Below are 20653 nucleotides of genomic sequence, written 5' to 3'. Positions count from 1 at the left end.
TCACCTCTTGCTGTTGTCTTTTCTCCCTCCCCCACCCCTTCAGCCTCCTGCCCTCCCTTACCCCAGTTCCATCGGGCTCCAAGGCTGGTATTATTCAGGTTTATGAGAAACCCCCAGGCCTACCCTTGAAGGGACCAACCACAACTGGAACCAGATGTGCAATCCTGCATTCGGGTGGGAGGGGGGATGTAGGGACAAGGAGAGGGATATGGGTTGGCTTAAGGAGGTGGGGAGGAGGCTGGGGATGGGAGGTGGAGACACTGGGAACCCTGGTCCTCAGGGGCTTGGAAGGAAGAATTGGGAGGAGGGAGCCAGGGGGCTGAGCAGGCTTGTTCAGAAAGCAGTTCTCACTGTGTGTGTGTGTGTGTGTGTGTGTGTGTGTGAGAGAGAGAGAGAGAGTATGTGTGTCTGTGTGTACATGTGTGTGTGTGAGAGAGAGTGAGAGAGAGAGAGACTGAGATGGTGGAACTGACACTGGGGAGAGCTGAGGATAGATGATGGGCTATGGGCAGCTCTTAGAATTAAGGAGGAAGGCTGCTCTTTTTCTGTGAAATCCTCTAGCTTGTCGACTTCCTTTCTTAAGGTTTCAAGGGACTTGCTGGGTTTATAGTTCTATACCCAGGTGCTGGAGCAGGCAGGCTGGAAAGAAGGGTAAGAGTGGGGTAGGGGATGGACAGTGTAACCTCCAAAGTCTCCTGAGAGTGGCTGGAGGAAGGGTCTTCCAGCACCCCTGGCCCCCCGCCTGCCCAATCTGCCACAGACCTTTGTGGGATGTGTCTGGGATGTCCTGGGTCCTAGCAAAGCCCGTGTTTCTGCCTGCGATTATATAGCTTCAAATATAAAAGTCTTCATAAGATTATCTTTGGTGTAGCTTAGTGCTGTATTAAGCATTTTAAAATGCCCTTTGATTCAATCATGAACTGAATATCCATCCATCCATCTCTTCATCATTCATTTATTCATTCCACACTTACTGAGAATCTACTGTGTGTCAACCTTGTGCTGGGCACTGGACAAATGAGGAAAGGGGTAGGGAAAGAATGAACGAATCCCTCATCGTTCCAAAAATGGGAGCCATAGAAGTGCATCTGACCCACTGCATGTCAGGGCGTTAGTGAGCCACAGAAGTCCCAGGTGTTCAGAGGAGGGGACAGTGCCCTCCAAGTGGTGAGTCTGGAGAAGGATCCAGGGAGGATGGCTTCTGAATTGAGCCCTGAATGCTGACAGGGAGGAGAGAGAATGGTGTATGAGAAAGGCCTGACCATCAAGGTTGGGGGATGGAGGGAGAGAAGGTTGGAAAGGCCGGGATGTTCCACTGCAGAGCTTGGACTGGAAGTGGCAGACAGTGGGGAGCTGGGACCCTTTGATGTCAGTTGGGATAATATGGATGTGGGTTGGAAGGAAGAGAAGGGGAAGATGGAACATTCTGCTGTTCTGGGTACCTGCTAGTGGGAGGAGTTCTAATTTTATAGCACACTCCCCACATCCACCTCTAGAGAGCTGAAACTGGCCCAGGATCCTCTAACTTCCCTCACCTAAGCGGAGCTGACCCAAGCCCCAGAGGGGCCCTTAGTCTGCAGTGGGGGTGGTGGGTAGGGGTTAAGGAGGATAATGTTATTGGGGTCACCTTTGCCCCAGAGTTGGGGCCGGTGACTGGGAGACTTGGTTTGAGGCTGGGCCGACGGCTAGGGAGGACTAGGCCAAGTGTCCCCGTAGTCCCTCTGCTTTCACCATCCTTGCCATTTGTGGACAGCATCCACACTCTCCCAGATTGAGGTTGCTGTTGAGGCTGGTGGGTTCTGGATGCTGGAATTTGGGACTCAGAACCCAGACCCTCTTTCCAGCTAGGAGAGGATGAAATCTCGCTCTGGAGGCAGACCACGAGGGAGCCATGCCTCTATCTCTGCCCTCCCTGTATGAGGTCCCGAGAAGGTGTTCTTCTCCCCCCATCCTCAAGGGTCTCATTGTCCCTGACTGGGGGCGAGCCAGCCCTCCAAAGTGCTGGCCATCTCCCTGTGGCTCTGGCCCCACATGCTCCAAAATCTTATCCCCTCTCAGGGACTCCCCTGTCGTTGTACTTCTGGGGAAAACTGAAGCTTGGGGAAGGGTTTGGCTGAATTAATAAAATTAGTGTGTGTTAGGACTGGAAAAGTTCTTAAAGACCTTTGTGTCACAGGGGAAACTGAGGCTCAGAGATACAGGCCACTGGCCCAGATGGGGAAGAGAAGGAAGGGCCTTTCAACCTCTGGATGTCTGAGTGGTGTCGAGCTCGGCTCTGGAGCCAGCCAGGTTCAGGTGTGAGGTCCTCCACACCGTGTGGCTTGGACTTCCACAAGTCACCTCTGGGCTCCGAGGTCACGATCTTCAGCTGTAGTAACTGGGTGATTAGAAGACTAAGTGAGAGTTAATGGCCGTTAGTGCCCAGCGTCTGATAGGTGTGGAGCAAATAACTTTCCCCTTCCTTTCTAAATAATCCTATCTGCTTCTTCACTTTTATCATTCGCATGGTGCTCTAAACTTTTCACATCACTTTCCCCATTATTTTTATTATGGAAAACTTCATGCATGTACAAAAGTTGAAATGATTATATGGTAAACTCCCTAGATTCTACAATGAACACTTTAATATATTTGCTTTATCACATTTCCGTCAATCCGTCTTATTTTTTGGTCCATTTCAAAGAGAGTTGAAGCATGTATTTCCTTCACTGGAGCTCAGCTTAAATGACTTTTGAATGTACAGTCACAAATGTCCTAACTCAGCCCAGAGAAAACAGCAGAGATTACTATCTCACATTTGACAGCTAAAAAAAAAAAAAGCAGGTTCAGAAGTGAGATTCCTGGCCTCCAGTCACAAAATGAGTTGGAAACAGCATAGAGCAGGGTGCTGTAGAAAAGCTAAGAGTTGCTATATTATGATTATTATCATCTTCACTATCTCAGCAAACATTCTTCTCCACCCAGCAGCCCTTTGGCCATTTCTCTGCACCTGTGTCTTTTCTATGGAGTCTTGACCCCTCCCTACCCATTTCCCCACCCCTGTCCCCCAAGCCTTCTTGGCCCTGCCCCTCCTGTCCCCAGGGAGGCTGCTGGGCCAGTGGCTGAAGGAGGGGCAGCCACATTCCCTGGTGATCTCCTGCCCCAGGTGTCTGCGCCCTGCCAGGGCCTGGCCAGAGCCAGCTAGAGTGCAGCCAGCAGAGCACTGCAGGGGTTAAAGGAGGCCATGGCTGGTGGAGGGGGCCCACTGCTGGCTGACTCCGGGAAGGAGGCGGTGCACTGTTGGCCCGCCCCCTGGGCTGGCCTGGGAGGGAACCCGACTAGCAGAGCCCTCTGCTCAGTTGCTCCCAGCAGTGGCCCTGGGACCAGCTCTGCTCCTTGCACCCCGCTCCCTGCCTGGACACAGGCTCACTCGCTGCCTTCTTCTGGGAAACCAGCTTCTTGCCAGCCACAGCCGCTGCCTCTGCCACTGGCCACCGCCCCTGTCCTGGGAGTCCCTTGGCTCAGACACCCACCTCACTTAGTGGCTCCTGCAGGAAAGGTGAGTGAGTGAGTATGCGCGTGTGATGGTGTACGTGTGTGTGAGTGTGCGTGTGGATTTGTGTGTAGAGGGAAATGAAGCGGGCCAGGGCTGCTGGGCTGTTGACACTGATGCTGTCAAGACCACAGATCAGATTAGGAGAAGGTGAGGTCAGCCTGCCTGGTCCCATGTCTCCGGGTTAGGCAAGCTGTTCAGAGGCCAACCTTGTCAGTCCCCTGTCTTCAGATGTTTCTGTGGTTCTGGCAGGGATGTCTGGGGTGCGGCTTGTCCCTGCTCTGAGAGAGCGACCAGTCAGAAGGAGTTTTGTTTGCTGGGGAAGTTGCTGGTGTCAGTGGCTGCTTGGGACTGAGGCCAGCTGGGGAAGTAGGGAGGGACACAGGGACCAAGGGAGGGAGAAGCTTGGGGGTCTCTTCTGCTACTTGCCTGCCCATTGCGGGGGCATGAGTATTTTTTCTTCTTCATCTCTTTCCTTGTCACCCACTTGAGCTGCTATGAGGGCACTTTTCTTCTCCTAGAGGCTCACTTAGCTCCCTGAGCTCTGACCTTGATTGCAGGGAGGGGCTGGAAGGCCTGGTAAGGTTAGGGTTCAAAGCACTTTTCCCATCTCCACTCCTCAGTATGGGCCCTGCTCCCTTGCCCATGGGCACAGTCTGGCAGGAGTGCCCCCTCTGTCCTCTCCAACCACTAGCCCTTACTCCTTCCTCATCCCTCTGGGTAGAAATGGCTAATCCAGGTGGTTAATGAACAGACAGGGGCAGCTGCTTTCCCCTTCTCCTCCTTCTCCCTCCACCCCTCCTCTTCTCTGACTCTGATGCCCTGCTTGCCACCCGTTCCCAGGCTGGAGAATCCATACAGAGCTGACCTCAGTATCTGTCCCCCAACCCCCAATCCAGGACTTGGGCCAGGACTGCCTGCCCAGATGTTTTAGGCTGGCCACTGTTCTAGAAGAGGAAACTGGGTGGGGGTGATGGGCGGGGGGAACCCGGAGAAGCCTGCTGTGCTCCCAGGCTAGGATCCCTGCAGGGGAGGGGATGGGGTTAGGGGACAGGATAGGTGCTGCGTGGGGAGGAGCTGGAGGAGGAGGGCAGGCAGGCAGGCGGTTGTGGGGTGAGAATAGGTGGAGGACCTGGAAACTGGGGTGCCAGGATCTTTGGAGACAGGGGTTTCTCTTCTGGAAGTACTAGCCACCTCTTCAATGTGGCAGCAGTGGGGAAGGTGTAGGGGGAGCACCCTCTCTTCCCCTCTTGAAGCTGCCTGGGGTGGGTGGAGACCATGGTGGCTCAGATGTGACTTCAAGTTGCACCTGCCCCTGCCAGCTGATGGCCACTCTGTCTCTCCCACTCCAGCTCTCCCTGGACCTCAGCACTTTCTACAACTGGGGCACCTGACACCTCTGGCCCAGGGTTGTGGGTGAGAGTGAGGGAGGATGTGGATTGAGATGGAGAGGTGGGTGGGAGAACCCCACATGGGATCAGCGCTGGAGACCCAGCCTGGGGTTGTCTTGGACTTTGCTACTCATGGAGGGCAGGGAGTTGGAGAGGAGTGGGCTGGACCAGGCTGGGGAGGGTCTCAGCCAGTCCGGCTGACCAGCAGGGCTGGGAGCCAGCACTGTAACCAGGAGCTGAGGGTTCTTGGCGGTGGAGGAGGCAACCTGGGACCCTCTTCTTCTAGGCGCCTGGTCTTGAGCCCTTCTGGCTCTGCTTCCCCATCCTTCATCCCATGCTTCTTCACACTTCACTTCCCGCAAAGCCCCAGTGAAGAATTTCCCAGGGAGGTGGCGGTGTCCAGAAAGTATAAGCACAGAGAACCTGGTGGCCAGGTGAAGCGGGGCTGGGGTGGGGTGCTTATGGGTTCAGAGAAGATGTTATTGTTTTGTGGACCAACTTCTGGCCTCTGATGGACTGTGGCTGAAGCCTTGGAGTCTGGGGACACTCAGACTCCTGTTTCTACCCAGATAGGAGCAGGAGTCAAGGGGGGCCAGAAAGGACTTTTGTTTGGTCTGAGGAAGAGGAGCCTCAGAGGTGGAATCTCGGCTCATGTGAATGAAGAGCTTCCTAAGGACCCTGGTGGGTCAGCAGGAGGATGGGCTGCCTTGTAAGGTGGAGCGCATCTTGTCCTGGGGGGAGTTTAGACAGAGGCTGGACAACGGCTTGGAAGGATTCCTGAGCTGGGATGTGGTTAGAGGCGATGACCTGGATAGTCTCTTGGGATGCTGAGGGCCTGGGATACTTGGAGTCAGAGAATTCTGACACCAGAATGGGGGATCAGGAAGCTGTGTCCTCTGGCCTAGGGCGTGGGCACAGACCACTCGCAGGGGCCCCCTCCTTCCTGCCAATGTGTAAGGAACCAAGAGCCTGACGCTCTGCCCTGGCACTGTGCCTCTCCCTCACACCCGTGGCTCAACTGCCTACCAGGTCCGCCCCCAGCTGCTTCCTGCAAAGGTTCTGAGGTTCTTCCTATTCCTCCTGGCCCACTCTGCCCCTTGCCTGTGGTGGGCTGTGTGACAGTGTGGAGTCGAGGGGACAGCAAGCACCACAGGCTTCACCCCCAACCCCTGCAGTTAGAGCCCATGTTCCCTGTTGAGGGGCTCTGGGGCCAGTGTGCAAGGACCGGGGTTGGGTGCTGGGATGTTGGGCACCTTGAACCCCTGCCCAGTTTGGCCTCCCCAAAACAGGCCTCCTTAGCCAGCCTGGAGATGGCAGACCGAGGGCAGTGTCGAGACCTGAGATGCAGAAAAACTCAGGCGTGGGTCTCATTTGAGCCTCAGTTTCCACGTTTGTAAACAATGCAGGGTTGTCCGGGCAGCGTCAAATGGGCTTGCGTAACTGGCATGGGGTGAGGGGTGCAAGGCAAGGCAGTTGCTCTCGAGGGCCTCTCAGGAGGACAAGTGGGGGAGGAGCAGTACCTCTCACAGGCCTTTCCAAACATGCTTTTCCTGAGGTGGGCAGTGAGAGGAGAACCAGAGGGGGCTGGGGCCAAAGCTTTCCCCAGACCAAACAGATTTGGGCTTCCCATGATGTAAGTGCCCATGAGTGGTTCCGGGTGGGCTTGAAACCCACCATGGACTCCATCCTTCCTACAGCCAGCCTCCTCCACCGCCCCTCTGTGGATGCCTGTGCCCCCTTTTCTCCTGACGAGAGGGTGACACAGTTGGAGACTGAGATCACCCAGCTCAACCACCGCCTCCGACCAGGGGAGCCCCCTCACAGTCTTGGTTTCATCTGAGAGGGAGGTCCTTTCTGATGTCTAACTTCAGTCCCTCTTCTCCAGTCAGGGACTACATGAGGCTGCTAAATGATGACACTCTTTCCTGGGGTTTGAAAGAGACTCAGTGATGGTGGGAGGGGCATGCAGGGAAGGATCGGGAGACCTGAGTGTGCTATGAGCCTGGGACACCAGGGCGGGAGCGAGGGTGACAGGCAAAGGCTCTCGGCTGCCAGTACTTCTGGTTTCTTGGCTTAGTTCTGAAGCCAAAAGCTGCTTTGACCCCAGGAAACTGAGACCCAGTTGAGGGATATGTTTGGAGGTGGGGGGCAGAGGAGATAGGCAGGAAAGCCCTCCCAGTTACCAGCCTCCAAATAAGCAAATCAGAAGTGGGTGGAGGGAGAGGGTGGTTTCTGGAGACTGGGATTTGGGAGGACTGGCCTAGACTTTGTCCCCATTACTATTCACCAATGACCCCTGGCTCAGTAGCTCCCTGGCCAGATGGCTCTTAGCTTTCTAGGGCTATTAGGCATGCAGAAGTGTGGGCATAAGTGAGCTGGGACAAGGGGGTGGGGATGGCAGGGTGGCCAGCTTGGCAGGCTGTGCCCACATCCCCTGGTGCTACTTCCATTATGCAAGGTCACACCGGCCCTTCCCTCTTTCCTTCCCTCCGATGGTCTGGAGCGCTTTCCCATCCGTGATGTTGCTGGACACTAGAGAGCTCCAGTGCAGCCTCTACCCAGGTTGGTGGACTTGGCCATCTTCCTACTTGCCCCACCTCGCCTTCCCTCAAGGGGACAGGCTTGTCTCTGTGGAGCTGGAGCCCATGTGGGAGGGGTGGTGGGTGGGCCCGAGCCAGTCCTTGGCGCTACCTCCTCCAGGGCTAGTCTGGGCTGTGCAGTCCCTGCCTTTTTAGGGCTGGAAGCCTGTAGTTCAGCCCTGAAGGCCTGTAGTTCAGCCCTGGGTGTGGGAGACAGGAGGGACTGGACCAGCAGGGTGGGGGCCTGGAGAGCTGATGGGGGTGAGGGGTCACAGGAGTGGCTGGGGGGGAATTCTGGCCCTTTGGCCACTATGGGGCCCCAGACATGGGTCCATTTCCCCCAGGGACCTTCCTCGACTTTCATCTTCTCCCTCAGAGAGACCCAACAGTGTTCTGTGATCCTTGCAAGTTTCCCGTTTGCTCACCTGTCTTCTGGATGGATTACAAGTTCCTTGAGGGCAGGCCTGCACCTCTGGCCTCTCTGGGGATCCTTGCTGTGCTTGGCAGAGTGCTGCTCAACACACAGATGACTGACTAATGGAGGACAGAGGGGTGAGGGTTTTGATGGGGCCTGGTGAGGATTTGTTAGACTTGGACTGAGGTCTGTTTGGAGGCTGAGAATGTGAGTCTGGTGCCAGACTGTTGGGGCTCATCTCATGATGACCTGGTTTACCAGCTGTGTGGTCTCACCTTTGCCCCTTGACCTTGACCAGACCTGGGCAACCAACTGGTCTCCTCAGTTTCCTCACTGTCAAATGGGATAACATCTGCTTCAAGGTATGGGTGTGAGGATCAAATGACTTAATTTATTTAAAGCACTTTGGGCGGTGTCTGGCACATAGTAGGTGCTCAATGAAGGTTAGTTATTATGATTATTATTGGTGGTGGTGGTGATAGAGTTCTCTCTCTCTTGTCTTGTTGTTCCATCTGTAAGATGAAGAAAATTATGGGACTAGAGAGTGGAGAAGATGCTGGTGTCATTTCCCCTTAAGAGGTCCTAGCATCAGATCCCAGGGCAGAATCTTCTCTGCCCCCATTCTGTCTCTCTTTCTCTGCAATTAGAGGGCAGGCAGGGAGCTGAGGGGCCCTCCGGAGGTCTTGTCTGTTCAGGGAGCCCATGCAGATCTGTGTTTACGGAGGACTCTGAGAAAGTTGCCATCACTGTAAACAAGATGCATTATTATAAACCAGCCCGAGCTCCCCTTCTTGGATCCCATCCCATGCCTTGATGAGAGTCACAGAATCAGAGACTCCCAGGCTGAGCAAGGACCTAGCCTGGCCTCCAGGAAGCCTGCCCTGGACCATGGGCTACACCCATAGAGGTGGCATCTACATTTTAAAGTAGGATCACCAAATAACTGCTTCAAATTATTGTGTCTTATGCCCTCTAGGTTCCCCCAGAATCGAACTGGCATTCCTCTTGTTGCAATCCCTTGTTGGTAGCGTGTAGGGAGAACCATGTCCGCTCTTCCTGCATGCCATATAAGCTGAGAGCTTTGAACCCGTGCAAGGGTAGGGCTCCTGGCCACAATCCCTCTCCATCCCAGGCCTCTGCCCTCTCTGGGGTCTCCTGCTTTCCGGTGCCACTGACATTCCTCATTAGCAGGGGTCAGCCCTCAAGGCCTGCCAAGCTATATTCTCCACCCAACCCGGTTCCCACCCAGGGAGGCTGGGGTTGCTCTGGGTCGGGGGTGAACTCCATTTCCGGACCCCTGGCCCGCCCAGTTGCAGCTGCAAAAGGCATTAAGCTTTTTTTTGGAGAAAGAATGGGCTTGGGTTGATGATGATGACAGCTGGGGAACGTTCCTGAGCTCAGCCTGGCCCTATCTTGCTTTCCTTCCTTGGCCCCTGCTCACCTCTGCCCAATTTCTAGGCCATTGCTCGTGTAGAGGTGGGCCTCACCTTTGCCCCTTGACCTTGACCAGACCTGGGCAATCAGCTGGTTTCCAGCCACCCTGTGTGGGAGCAGTTTGTGGGTTCAATGCTGGACTTGGTGCTGGGGTAGGTGGTAGGGGTGGGGAAGAGGGCTTCAGGGGAAGCGGAAGAGAGGGGCTTCACCCTGGGGTCCATCTGGGTGGGAGAGCAGTGGTCCTCAAGTGAGCAGATCTGAGTCTAGGCCTGACTCCGTCCCTAGCCTCTGGAGGAGTCCCGCCTGAGTCCCTTCTCTCGCTGGGCCTCAGTGCCCTCACCTGTAAATGAAGGGCTGAAGAGGTGCAGGGGTGGGGGGGTCTGTGAGTCCATCTCCCCGGGGCCTCCACTGGGCGTCCCCCAGTCCCAACGCTGTGGAACTTCACCTTGGATTGACCTTGCTTCCCTCCCCGCCCCGCCCCCACCTCTGGCAGTCGCTGGCAGGAAGTCCTGCTGATTAGGGCCCTAATCACCGGCTGAGACTCCCAGAAATGGCAGAGCTGGTTGAGCGAGAGGGGCCGCCAAGCCAGGAAGGGGGGGCTGGCATGGGGACATGCCTCCACCCAGGGATATGAGCTGGGGTTTGGGCTATGATTTGGGGGTGGCAGAGATGGGCCGGCCCCAGGGGTGGGCTCCTTGGATCTGGGGCGGTGCTGGTGGACCCACTGTGGACGCGGTGCGGCAGCAGCTGAGTCCAGCAGGGCACATGGGACCGCTGGATTGTTCACTTTAAAAGCCTTTGAGGGCATCTACCCTGTGCCAGTCAAGGTGCTGGGTATGAGGCAGGAAAGACCGGGAGACACAATTTAGTGGGGAGACGAGGGGAGTATACAGAGTGTTGCTGCAAAACGCAGCGGGAATGTCAAGCAGGAGGCAGCTCACGTGAGCTGGCAGAGTGGAGGAAGCTTTGGAGAAGAGGTGCCGTTTGAGATGGATTTTGAAGTTTGGGAAGGAGTTTTGCCAGGAGGAAAAGGGGCAAAGACTTCTTCAGGCACAGGGGAAGGCATGCGCAGAGGCCCAGTGGCATGCAGGTAAGGAGCAGTAACCAGCGTGGGTCTCCCTCCCAGCTCTGCTACATGCGTCTGAGCCTTAGTGTCTGCATCTGTAAAATGGGGTTCATATTTCCAACCTTGTAGTGCTAGTGTGGATATGAAATGAGATGTTATTTGTAAAGTTCTCAGCCCGGTGCCTGGCATGGAGCAAACTCACAATATATGGAGGCTTAAAATGGCATGTGTGGGAAAGGATGGCTTTGGGGAGAGCCCGAAAGTGTTGCTTGGGGCCCAAGACGGGGGTGGGGGATATTCTGAGTCAGGTTAAAGAATGGAGCGGCAGGGGATTTTAATATAGGGAAGACATGATGAGACTGTGATTTAGGAAAGGCAATTGGGCCACTGTGATGGCTGTACTGGGCAGGGGAGTCCTAGGGACAGGCCTCAAGCCAGGGCCTGAGTTCCTGGAATCCTATGTTCAAATTCCTCAGCCCTGGGGCTGGAAAATCCTCTCCCAAGTCAGTTCATCTCCCTGATCCCTCTGGGCTTCCTTCCAGCATACCGTCCTCCCCTCCTGGATTGGGAGGCCAAGGAGGCCCTGAAATCTCCTTCCTGGGAGAACTTTCAGGCCAGGAGAGAGCCATCCTTGGCAAGTCTTCACACGCAACCCTGGGATGGATGAACTGCAGCAGGCAGGAGTGAGGGTAGACTGTAGGCAGCTTACATATCTAAGGCACCGAGAGGATCCTTTTGGAGGCCTCCTTTACCATCTGGCCTGGAACACAGTAGCCCCTCACTGTTTGTTGAATGAATGAATGAATGAATGAATGAATGAATGAATGAACAGCAGTGTTCCCTGGTTAGGGTGGAGGAGCCTGTTTGCTCAGAGACAGCCATGCCCAGCCTGGCTCTATATGGCCTGGTGAGTGCAGAGAGTGGCTGCCTGTCCAGAGTTAGATGGGATGTTGAGTGTCTCAAAGGCCAGGTGCCTGGCATGTCCCAGATGTTCAGGGACTGTGTGTTGATGAAGGAGAGGGAATTTCAGCAGCATTTATTTCCTATAGCAATGACCTCTCATGAGGCAGCGTGATGTGGGCGTCAACTTCACAGACTCTGCATCCACGTGGTCTGCGTGTGAATCCTGACCCCACCTCTTGCAGGCTATGTGACCATGAACAACTTACCTGACCTGCCAGTGCTTCCCTTTGCTCACCTGTAAAATGCAGGAAACAAATAGAACGGGGTCTGGCACGCAGGCTGTTCTGCATAAACCTTGGTGATTGTCATTGCTGTTTTTGTTATTGTTATTACTATTACTGGTGCAGTGGGAGAGAATGGGGCTGATGCAGGGGTTTCTTGGCTGGGATAGTACAACTGCCCAGAGTGGGAGGGGAGAGCACAAGAGATAGATGAGGCTCCTATGGAGGCTTAGAAGGAATTCAGTGGCTCACAAACTGCTTCCACCACCACACATGTGGCTGCCTCTGCTGTGGCTGGCTGAGCTGAGCCAAGCGTGGGAGCGGAGGCAGTGGTCAGGCCTGGATTCCAGGCTGGAGCCGTGGGAGAGCAGGGGCGAGCCAGGGTGAGGGGTGGGGGCTGGGGGAGGAGAGGTGATTGGAGAGGAGGCCAGGACTCTCCCAAGTTCCCAGCTGGGACCCTAAGAATTCCTCCTGCCAGAGGGCCTGGCCCTTGAGCTCCAGAGCCTCCAGAGGGCCTGCAGTCCATCTCCCTGCCTCCTGGGCAGATTGCTCTGAGTAGGTGGCCTGGAGTCCAGTGCCCTTCACTGTTGGAAAGTGATTCCTCCCCAGTAACCACTGTCTGACTGCAACTCCTTCCTCCCCCTCCTCACCTTGCCTTCAGATCTCCTGTCTTCAGTGTTGCTTTGCAACAGGAGTGTGAGAGAGTCAACTTCAGGGGCCTGCTCTGACTTGGGGCAGAGAGAGAGGTCTGTGTAGTGCCGCAGAAGGACCCATGGCAGGGGTGTCAGGTGGCCTGCTAGTCCCTCTTGGCACTGTGAAACTTTAGGCAAATTGCTTCCACTTTTGGGGCTTTGGTTTCCTCAATTGCGAAATGAGAAGTTCGAGTTAGGGGCGTTGTTTTTTCAGCAGTGCTGAAATTCTGCAAGTCCACGCATCTTTCTGAACAGAGAGGCTCCTAGTTTTGGGGCCTTTGGCAGAGCTGTCCAGCGTGGAGGTGGGATCCTGTTGGCTCTTCAGGCATCTGCTGGGATGCCAACTGAAATGCTGGGGAGGTCCTTCCAGCACTGGAATTGGAACGTTCTTTGCCCAGTGACCGCTCCTCCAGGCAGCTTGGTTTCTCGGAACAGAGCAGAGGGCAACAGCTGTCAGGGTTGGGCTGGCCAGAATCTCCCGTCTCTGTCCCAGTGACTCAGGTGGGGATACAGTTGGCAGGATTGGAGCCAATGAAGCGAGGGAGGGGACTGGGGAAGATCTGCTGCCCCCTTGGCCACCCAAAGGGAACAGAGTGGGAGGAAGTGATGTGATGGGGACATGGGTGCAGAGGCAAAGTGAGTAACAGTTGTGAGTAATGGCTCAGTGTCTCCACTGGGTAGGTGGCTCCCAGACTGCACAGAGCTGTCTGGGGCTCCGGAAATTCTCCCCGAAGGCCCAGCCACTGAATCACAGCAGCCTGAGTTCCTCCCTCCCTGTGCTTCTTAGGAGCTGGGGGTCCCGGCCAGCAGGGTGCCACACCTTGTCCCCTCTGCCTCTCTCTGCTTCTCTGGATCAGCCCCTCCCATCACCTATGCCTTCCTACTCCCTTGGCCCCATCGCTACTCTGTCTTGTCTTCTAAGCATCCAGGTGACTTGCCTTGCCTCAAGGAGTATAGAATATGCAGTCTGAGTTTGAGTCCCAGCTCAACCACGCATCGCTGTGTGACCTTGGCCAACACATTTCTCTGCTGTAAGGTTCAGTAGCCTCATATGTAAGGTTCAGTAGCCTCATATGTAAGGTTCAGTAGCCTCATATGTGAAAAGAGGCTACTGCTTGTTGAATCTCTTGTTGGAAGGATTAAATGGGATAACCTGTCTGAAGTACATGTTCCTTGTATGTGTTCAAATAATATGGTTGTCCTAAGCCCTAAACTCTGTTTTGTCCCTTCTCACCACCTCTATTCCTAAAATTCCAGCTTCCTGTGTTTCCACCCCATAATGTTCAGGCTGCATATCCTCCTATCTACTCCACCCTGTTGTTTGTGCACCTGCTCTTCCATTTCTGACACCTCCCACCCAGCTTCTGCCGGTGTGCCTTATCCCTTCACCTGCTGTTCCAGAAGGATGGGCGGGGCTCAGATGGGACAGGCGAGTGTGAGGGGAATTTGCTGCTTGCCTCGGCTGCGGTGGGCACTTTGAAAGGAGCTCAGAGGTCTGGGTGTGCTTCAGAGGCCCTGGGCTGCTCTTGTACCCCCCATCTCTGCTGGCTCATGCTCCCCCTGCCCCAGTCTGTACCTAGGGGCTCTTTTCCCTTCTGGCTTCCTGGAATCAGCTGTGCTTGGGGCCATGCAGAGTGCCCCTGCCAGTGGATGTGTTGGCGGTGCTGATGTGTTTCTGTTTGCATGGCTCTGCTTGGGGTGGGGCCCAAGCACCAGGGGGTGACTTTGCATCTGGGTCTGGCAGTGGTCAGGCGTGTGCACTGTGTGTGCCTTGGGCTGTTTTGAGCTGTATGTGTGTATGCAGGGCTGCAGTGTCTGGGTCACCGGGTCTTTAGCTGATGCCAGCTTTGTTTTCTGTCCGTTTAAAATCTCTCAGTGTTTTCCGAGCCACAGAGAGCCAGGTCTTCTTCTGCCCCTTCATTTGCCCTCCTCCTTCCCCTCCAGACCTGGTTTCAGATACGTGTATCTCTGAGGTCTGCCTGGGAGCAAGGAAGCATTACCAGGGGTGGATATGCGTCAAATGGAGCCAAACAATGCTGGTGACAGCCAGGCCTACTCTGGCCTTCAGTGCTGGCCGTGCGTCAAGTCTCTGCTGCCTGATAATTGGAAGTGAGAGGGGGCTTCCTGCCACTCGGCCCCAGATGGATTTCAAGGAGCAACAGAGAGCGGGGCTGCTCTGCCCTCGGGACTTTCTGCTTCCGGGGCCTCCTGGTGCAGCCTTGTCCGTCAGAGCAGATGGGGTTGCAGAACACCAGGCCCTGATGTGCGCTGATTGTGTAGAACAATTGTACTGCCTCCTGTCGCTGCCATCTAGGGGCTAGGAGTTTTCCACCTGAGTGAATTTTCAGATAACTGAAGCTTATGCGTGGAAGAATTCAGAGCTCAGGAAAAACAGTGGATTTTTTTGATGGAAAGTTCTCGCATCGTACAGTATCCCACTCTTTCTTTGACTTTGACAATAGATGGGATCTTAAAAATCAGCTCCTTCCTCTCCCTCTATTGTTTCTCAGTTTCTTCTGTAAAATGGGGATAGGAATAGGACCTGTTTCACAGGGGTGAGGTGAGGATTAAGTGCTTTGGGACGCATAAGATGCTTAGAACTGAGCCCGGTGCATAGAATTTACTGGTCTGTAAATGAGGATGTTGAGCTGCAGAGAATACCATTAATCACCTCCAGGCTAACACAGAAGGGAACTAACATCTCCTAAGCATATTCCAGACATTTTTACTTATGCCACCTAAGTCAACTTTATTGAGTACTTCCAGTCACTCTGCAAAGAGGATCTCACCCCCATTTTACAGAGGGGCAGACTGAGACTCAGGGAGGTTAAATAAGATCTCGATAGCTAGTCTGTAGCAAAACTGGCATTTGAGCCCATGCCTGACTCCCAGTCCAGGTATTTTTCTTTTTTTTTTTTTCTTTTTTTTTTTTTTTTTTTTTTTGAGACGGAGTCTTGCTCTGCCGCCCAGGCTGGAGTGCAGTGGCCGGATCTCAGCTCACTGCAAGCTCCGCCTCCCGGGTTCACGCCATTCTCCTGCCTCAGCCTCCCGAGTAGCTGGGACTACAGGTGCCCGCCACCGCGCCCGGCTAGTTTTTTGTATTTTTTAGTAGAGACGGGGTTTCACCGTGTTAGCCAGGATGGTCTCGATCTCCTGACCTCGTGATCCGCCCGACTCGGCCTCCCAAAGTGCTGGGATTACAGGCTTGAGCCACCGCGCCCGGCCCAGTCCAGGTATTTTTCTATCCCTCCTCTTACCCTGTAGTTGGAAACTCCTGGCTTCTTAGTGTGTTCACGAATCTGGAAATGAAGACCCGCAGACAGAAGGAGTTACGATCTCATAGAGCTGAATCTGCTCCCAGGTACCAGGTTTGGGCTTAGTGCAAAGCTGCCTGGAGTCAGGCGATGAGAAAAAATGACCTCTGTGGACGTCCAGGGAACATAAGGCCATAGACCAGCTTTGAGAATGTGGGATTTTTTTCCTAAACAATATGTGGTTGGGTTGCTTTCCCCCCTGTTCCTCCCTTTGGCCAGCCTTAAACTCTTAAAAGAAGACATAGGTAGACATCAGAAAGGATTTCCTGATTGTCCACCACATAGGGCTGTGATACAGGCAGCGTAGGGAACCCGAAGAGTCAAAAATTTAAGGCACTTCTTCAAATCTGAGATGTCTTTTTTAAAAAAACATTTTAACATTTCCGAAATTGGAATGCACCTTAGGATCGATGTGTACGATTCCAGTGGCCTTTCCCCCTCCTCAAAAACTGTTATTCAGTTGATGATGCTACAAACAATTAACAGCATCCTTGAAATTAGGAAACCGGGAGGTGAATACCTGTGGTTTGCAAGTAACTGCACAGGTGTTGAAAGGGGAGAGGTCTCTACGCCCTTGTCCTGGCTGGCAAACAGACGATGGCCTAGCTTCAGAAGACAGGGGTTGATGTCTGTGTGGGTCCCTGATGTCTGTGCGGGTTTGAGTGTGGCTCCAGACCCAGAATTCTCTATTTTGGGCCTGACTTAGCCCCACACAGTCTACTCTCACACGTCTCCGTGGTGGTTGGCATGGTCCTCAGCACTGCCTGAGACCTTTGGCTCCTTGGGTTTTCCCATTGCTCTTAGATTTTTTTCCCATGCACCCTTCCTGCCTTACTGTTCTAGCACAGCTAAGGTCAAAGACTTTTGTCCCTTCAAGTTCCCATCTAGAAACAGAAACCCTTGGTGGAAAGTGAGGGGGTGGGGTGGGCAGCCTCCCTCTGGGTGGAAAAACAGATGGACTTGAATCCCAGTGAAATCCTAGCCCTCTTCATACCTCCATTATAGCATTACTGGGGCTGTTTTATAATTCTCTGTTTACATGCCTGTCTCCCCCACCGGGCCACAAGTTTCCCATCTGGGCGGGGCCATCCTCATTCATCTGTCTCCAGAGCTGGGAGCCTGGCATGGAGGGGCACTCAGTGGGCATTGTTGCGTGAACACGTGGTCTCACTCCCCATGCCTGTCACCTCCTTTCACACGAGTCCCACTAGAACCACGACCACAGACCACAGCCCTTTCCTTGAGCAGCTCTTCTAGGAACTTCCTAGAAGCTCTGTTCTCTGTGCTGCCGGCCCTGTCCCCCAGCCTCCCTGCTTCAGAATAGGCCGGGGAGAAGGGATGGGGTTTTCCTGCTCTTTGGGTTGCTGGAGAAGGCAGCTCTGAAGCCTGCATTCCATATTGCCTGTCCACACCTCCTCTTCTAGCATGGCGGCTGGCTTACCCCCAGTCCTCCAGCAGCGTGCCTCAGCAGCTCCGACTGCCCCACTTTCCTGCCCCTCCATCTTCTTATGTTTCTGGGAGCCGCTCTATAACCTCTCTCCTCTGCTCCCTGCCCAGCTCAGAGCCTCTTCCAGGCTGGACTCTCGGGCTCCAGCCCCACCCCTCACCCATGCCTTCTCACTGGCTCTGGGGGCATGAGGCCACTCCAGGGCCCTGGACATTGGCCTCAGCCTGGCCCTCTAGGTCATGTGCAGTGTGGCATTAGCTGCCTCTCTGACCACCTTTCTCCATTTGGCCAAGTGTGCCCTGGGCACAGCTAACTTGTCTCTTTGTGTTCTCTGACCCCTGGCATCTCTCCTCCCTACCCACCTCAAAGGCCATGTTCTCCATGAAACTTTCTGTGATTCCCGACTGGGCAAGGTGGTGTGGTCCTGGGCAGATATGAGACTTTGGACACAACCACTGCAGAACTTGGTTCAATATCCATTATTTACCGGTTGTGTAACCTTAGGCTGAGAATACAACCTCTTAGTGCCTCATTTCCTCATCTGTAAAATGGGTTGATAGCCCCTAGCTCAGAGTGCACCATATTGAATGAAAGCGGACCCGAACGTGGTTTTCTCTGGCCAGAGCAAGGGCTTTGAGGTGGAGAGGTGAGAAACGGGCGTGGAGAGGGAGGCACAGCCAAGTCCCGAAGGGCCTGATGGCCATATTAGGACATTTGGACTTTCTCCCGTGAGCTGAGAGCGATGCAAGGACTTTAGGCAGAGAAGTGACACTGCTGGATGTGCATTTTAGAAATAGCTCCCTGGCTGCCAAGTGGAGAATGGGCTGGAGGGGACAAGGCTGAGGGCAGGGAGACCAGCGTTGAAGGCTGTTGCAATCATCTCTATGATTAATAGGACCTGGGAAGGGGTGTCTGTGGCTCAGAGAGGTATTTAGGAGGAGGAATTGCCTAGGCTTGGTGGAAGGGAGGGGAAAGAATGAAGGAGGATACTCGGGCTTCTGGCTTGAACAACTTTGGTGGCCAGGGTGGGTCGGGGGTGCAGGGCTAAGGGAGGGGTGATGGGTGGAGCTGGGGGTGGTGGCTGGGGTTGTCAGTGCCATGCAGGAAGGCCAGGATGTGGCCGAGTGTGGGCAGGATCGTGAATCCAGGATGCTGACGGGTCATGCCCTGGGCCCCTCCGTGCCCTCTGACCCCTGCTGGTGCTTCCCTGTGGCCCTGCCTGGCCTGGCCTTTTGTCTTGGCTATTGCGGGGACCCTCTCACCGAGTCCCGGCAGGCTTGTGCTCTCTCGTGCTCCCTGGGTCTGGCACACAGCAGGTACTCAGTGCAGCTTTGCTGAGCCCCACGTCTCTGGCCCCCCTGCTCATCAGCACATGCTCCTAAGAAGTCCAGCCTGGTGTGCAGCCTCACCTCTCCCAGCTTCCCTGATTCGGGGTGTGGGTGAGTGTGGCCCCTGAGCCGAGGCCCTTGAGATCCCTGCTTGGGTTGTCTGGAGGCAAATCTTCAGAGAAGACTCCCTGCATTCACCTGGGGTGGGTCCATCTGAATGCCATGGTGTCGTGCCTTCGTCCAGGCTGGCTTGGGAGGGGCTAGCTTCAGTGGGTGGGAGGCCCATGGGTCCCACAGCATGAACTGCTGGTCCCCCTGAGTTCCCCTTGCTGTTGTCAGCTTCTGACTGAAGCTGCCCGGAGCTCCACATTCCACAGGCTCCTGAAGGGCCAGGCACACCTGCTCTTCCCTGCCTCGTTCAGGTGTGGTTGTTGAGTGGCCTTTATGTGGGCCTGACAGCTGCTCTGTGTGTGGGTGTGGTTAGAGGTGGGGAGGTTCTTGTCTGAAGAGGATCTCCTCTGTCTGGAGAGCCCATCTCGAGTGACTTGCAGGATAGGGAGCCTAGTGATGGGCTGGGGGGTCAATGAGTGGGGCCAGGAAAGAGGATCCTGAGACAAGAAGAGGAAATGGAGGAGGAAGCAGTGGGCAGCTGCAGCTTTGGGGACAGGTTGATGGGGCCAGTGATCTAAGAGGAGCTTGGCTCAGGAGGATTTGGGGAGGGGTGGGGCCTGGGGCCTTGGGGACAGGGCTGAGCCAGCCCTCTGGGACTCTTCTGTGTCCTCTCTGTTGCAGGTTCTGGGTCCCAGCCTGTTCTGGGTTTGGGGAAATGGCCAGGCCCGCTCCCTGTCCCCACTGTCTTTGGAGGGACACTCAGGGCTTGGGCGTGTGTGCCCTGGCTTGGTGTCGCTGGAAACAGGCCCCTTCTTGCCTCCAGGAACTTGATGCGCTTCATTTCCTGGTCCAAACAGAACTCTATATAAGGGAAGGAAACAGCCTAGCAGGCCGGGGAGCCTGAAGAGGCTGGAGCAAGCCCTGGTGAAGGCCAGCGGCCTGGTGGGGAGGGCACAGGCCTGGGGAGGAAAGGGGCCACGGCAGTGGCCACCTTCTCTCCAGGATCCCTCCTTCTGAGGGCCTGAGGCTCAGCCTGGGAGGCCAGTGTCTTTGAGCTGTGCTGGGATCCTTGAGACCTCTGGCCCTTCCAGGTAAGCCTGGTAATCTTGTCCCCACGCCCTCCCTCCATGGCCCTGGCATTCTTGCAGCTCCTTGTCTGTTGAGCATCCTCAAATCCTGAAGGAGGCCTGCCTCCCTCCTGGCTGCCAGGCCAACAACTGGCCCTCTCCCCTGGGCCTCCCAGCTTGCCTTACCGGGTTGGAGGGGTTGTCTGGGGCCTTCCTGAGTTCCAGTGGACTCATGGTGTGAGCCCTGTCCACAGATTGGGGGGGTCACCTGCCTATTTCCTCATCACAGGCATGGAGACTGGGGCCTTCTGGGATCATTGTCTGGATTTTTCTGGACCCCTCTGGTATCGTCTCAGAGGCCAGGGCTCAGAAGCTGCCTGCCTCCTGGCCACAGGTTCCTGGGACAGGGCCCAGAGGGTGAACTGCAGGCAGAGCTGTGGGCATGCCAGGTCTGCTCTAAGAGTGGGTAGTGGCACCCTCCCGTGCTCTGGGTGAGGAAGAGAAGTCAAGGGTGGGGATGGGGGTCACTGCAAATGTGTGTTTTGTTGGGGTGGAGATGAGGGCCCCTGGGTTTCAGGGTGCCTGATGGCCTCTTGTCTATGGGTTATAGGGTCCTCTTCTCCCCCACTTTCTCCTTCTCCTTGTTGTTATTAGTGATGTGACTGTACATCCTTGCTTGCCTTAAACTTCCCACCCGTCACCTCCCCCAGATCCTACTCCTGGACATTTTTATCTGGAGCATAATTTCAACCTGGTCCTTCTCCTACTCAAGTGCCTTCAGTGGCTCCCCAGTGCCAATGGCTAAAATTGAACTCTTTCACTGGGCATTCAAGGTTGCCCATGGTCAAGCCTAGAAAGACAGTTACGTCATCCTTCTTCTCTTCATCCCTTCCAATGCCTGCTTCAATGCCCCTCTTCCTTTCCTTCACCCATCCTGTGTCCCAGCCAAAGAGGGTTTCTAGTGGTTCTTTCAACACACCAAGCATTCCCGCCTCCGTGCCTTTTTTATGTGTTATTCCTACCCCCAAATGTCCTTTCCCCATCTCCACCTTTCAAAACTGTATCCACTCACCAAGTGAGCATCAGACTCTGA

General features: G+C 54.9%; 1 protein-coding gene across 26 annotated transcripts in view; it reads left to right on the top strand.

Moving 5' to 3' along the window:
* The window catches only part of TNS1 (tensin 1), a 213511-nt gene that overhangs the window by 63958 nt on the left and 128900 nt on the right, over nucleotides 1-20653 (top strand). For 14 of the 26 annotated variants that reach the window (XM_077957537.1, XM_015110953.3, XM_077957533.1 and 11 more), the window contains exon 1: nucleotides 3337-3538. The exons of 6 other annotated variants lie outside the window; for them this stretch is intronic. Coding sequence is in view for 2 of the 20 variants with exons in the window: in XM_077957543.1 (XP_077813669.1) it covers nucleotides 10436-10441 (6 nt within the window). In the remaining 18 variants the exon portion in view is untranslated. Of the gene's footprint in view, nucleotides 1-3336; nucleotides 3539-6926; nucleotides 7486-9877; nucleotides 10442-19385; nucleotides 19585-20653 lie in introns of those variants that run through there. 6 more of the 26 variants (XM_077957551.1, XM_077957545.1, XM_077957552.1 and 3 more) reach the window with 4 other exon arrangements.

This window comes from Macaca mulatta, chromosome 12 (genome assembly GCF_049350105.2).
Source record: "Macaca mulatta isolate MMU2019108-1 chromosome 12, T2T-MMU8v2.0, whole genome shotgun sequence".
NCBI lineage: Eukaryota > Metazoa > Chordata > Mammalia > Primates > Cercopithecidae > Macaca > Macaca mulatta.
Note: the sequence above shows the minus strand (reverse complement) of the source record. Positions and strands in the feature narration are given on the sequence as shown.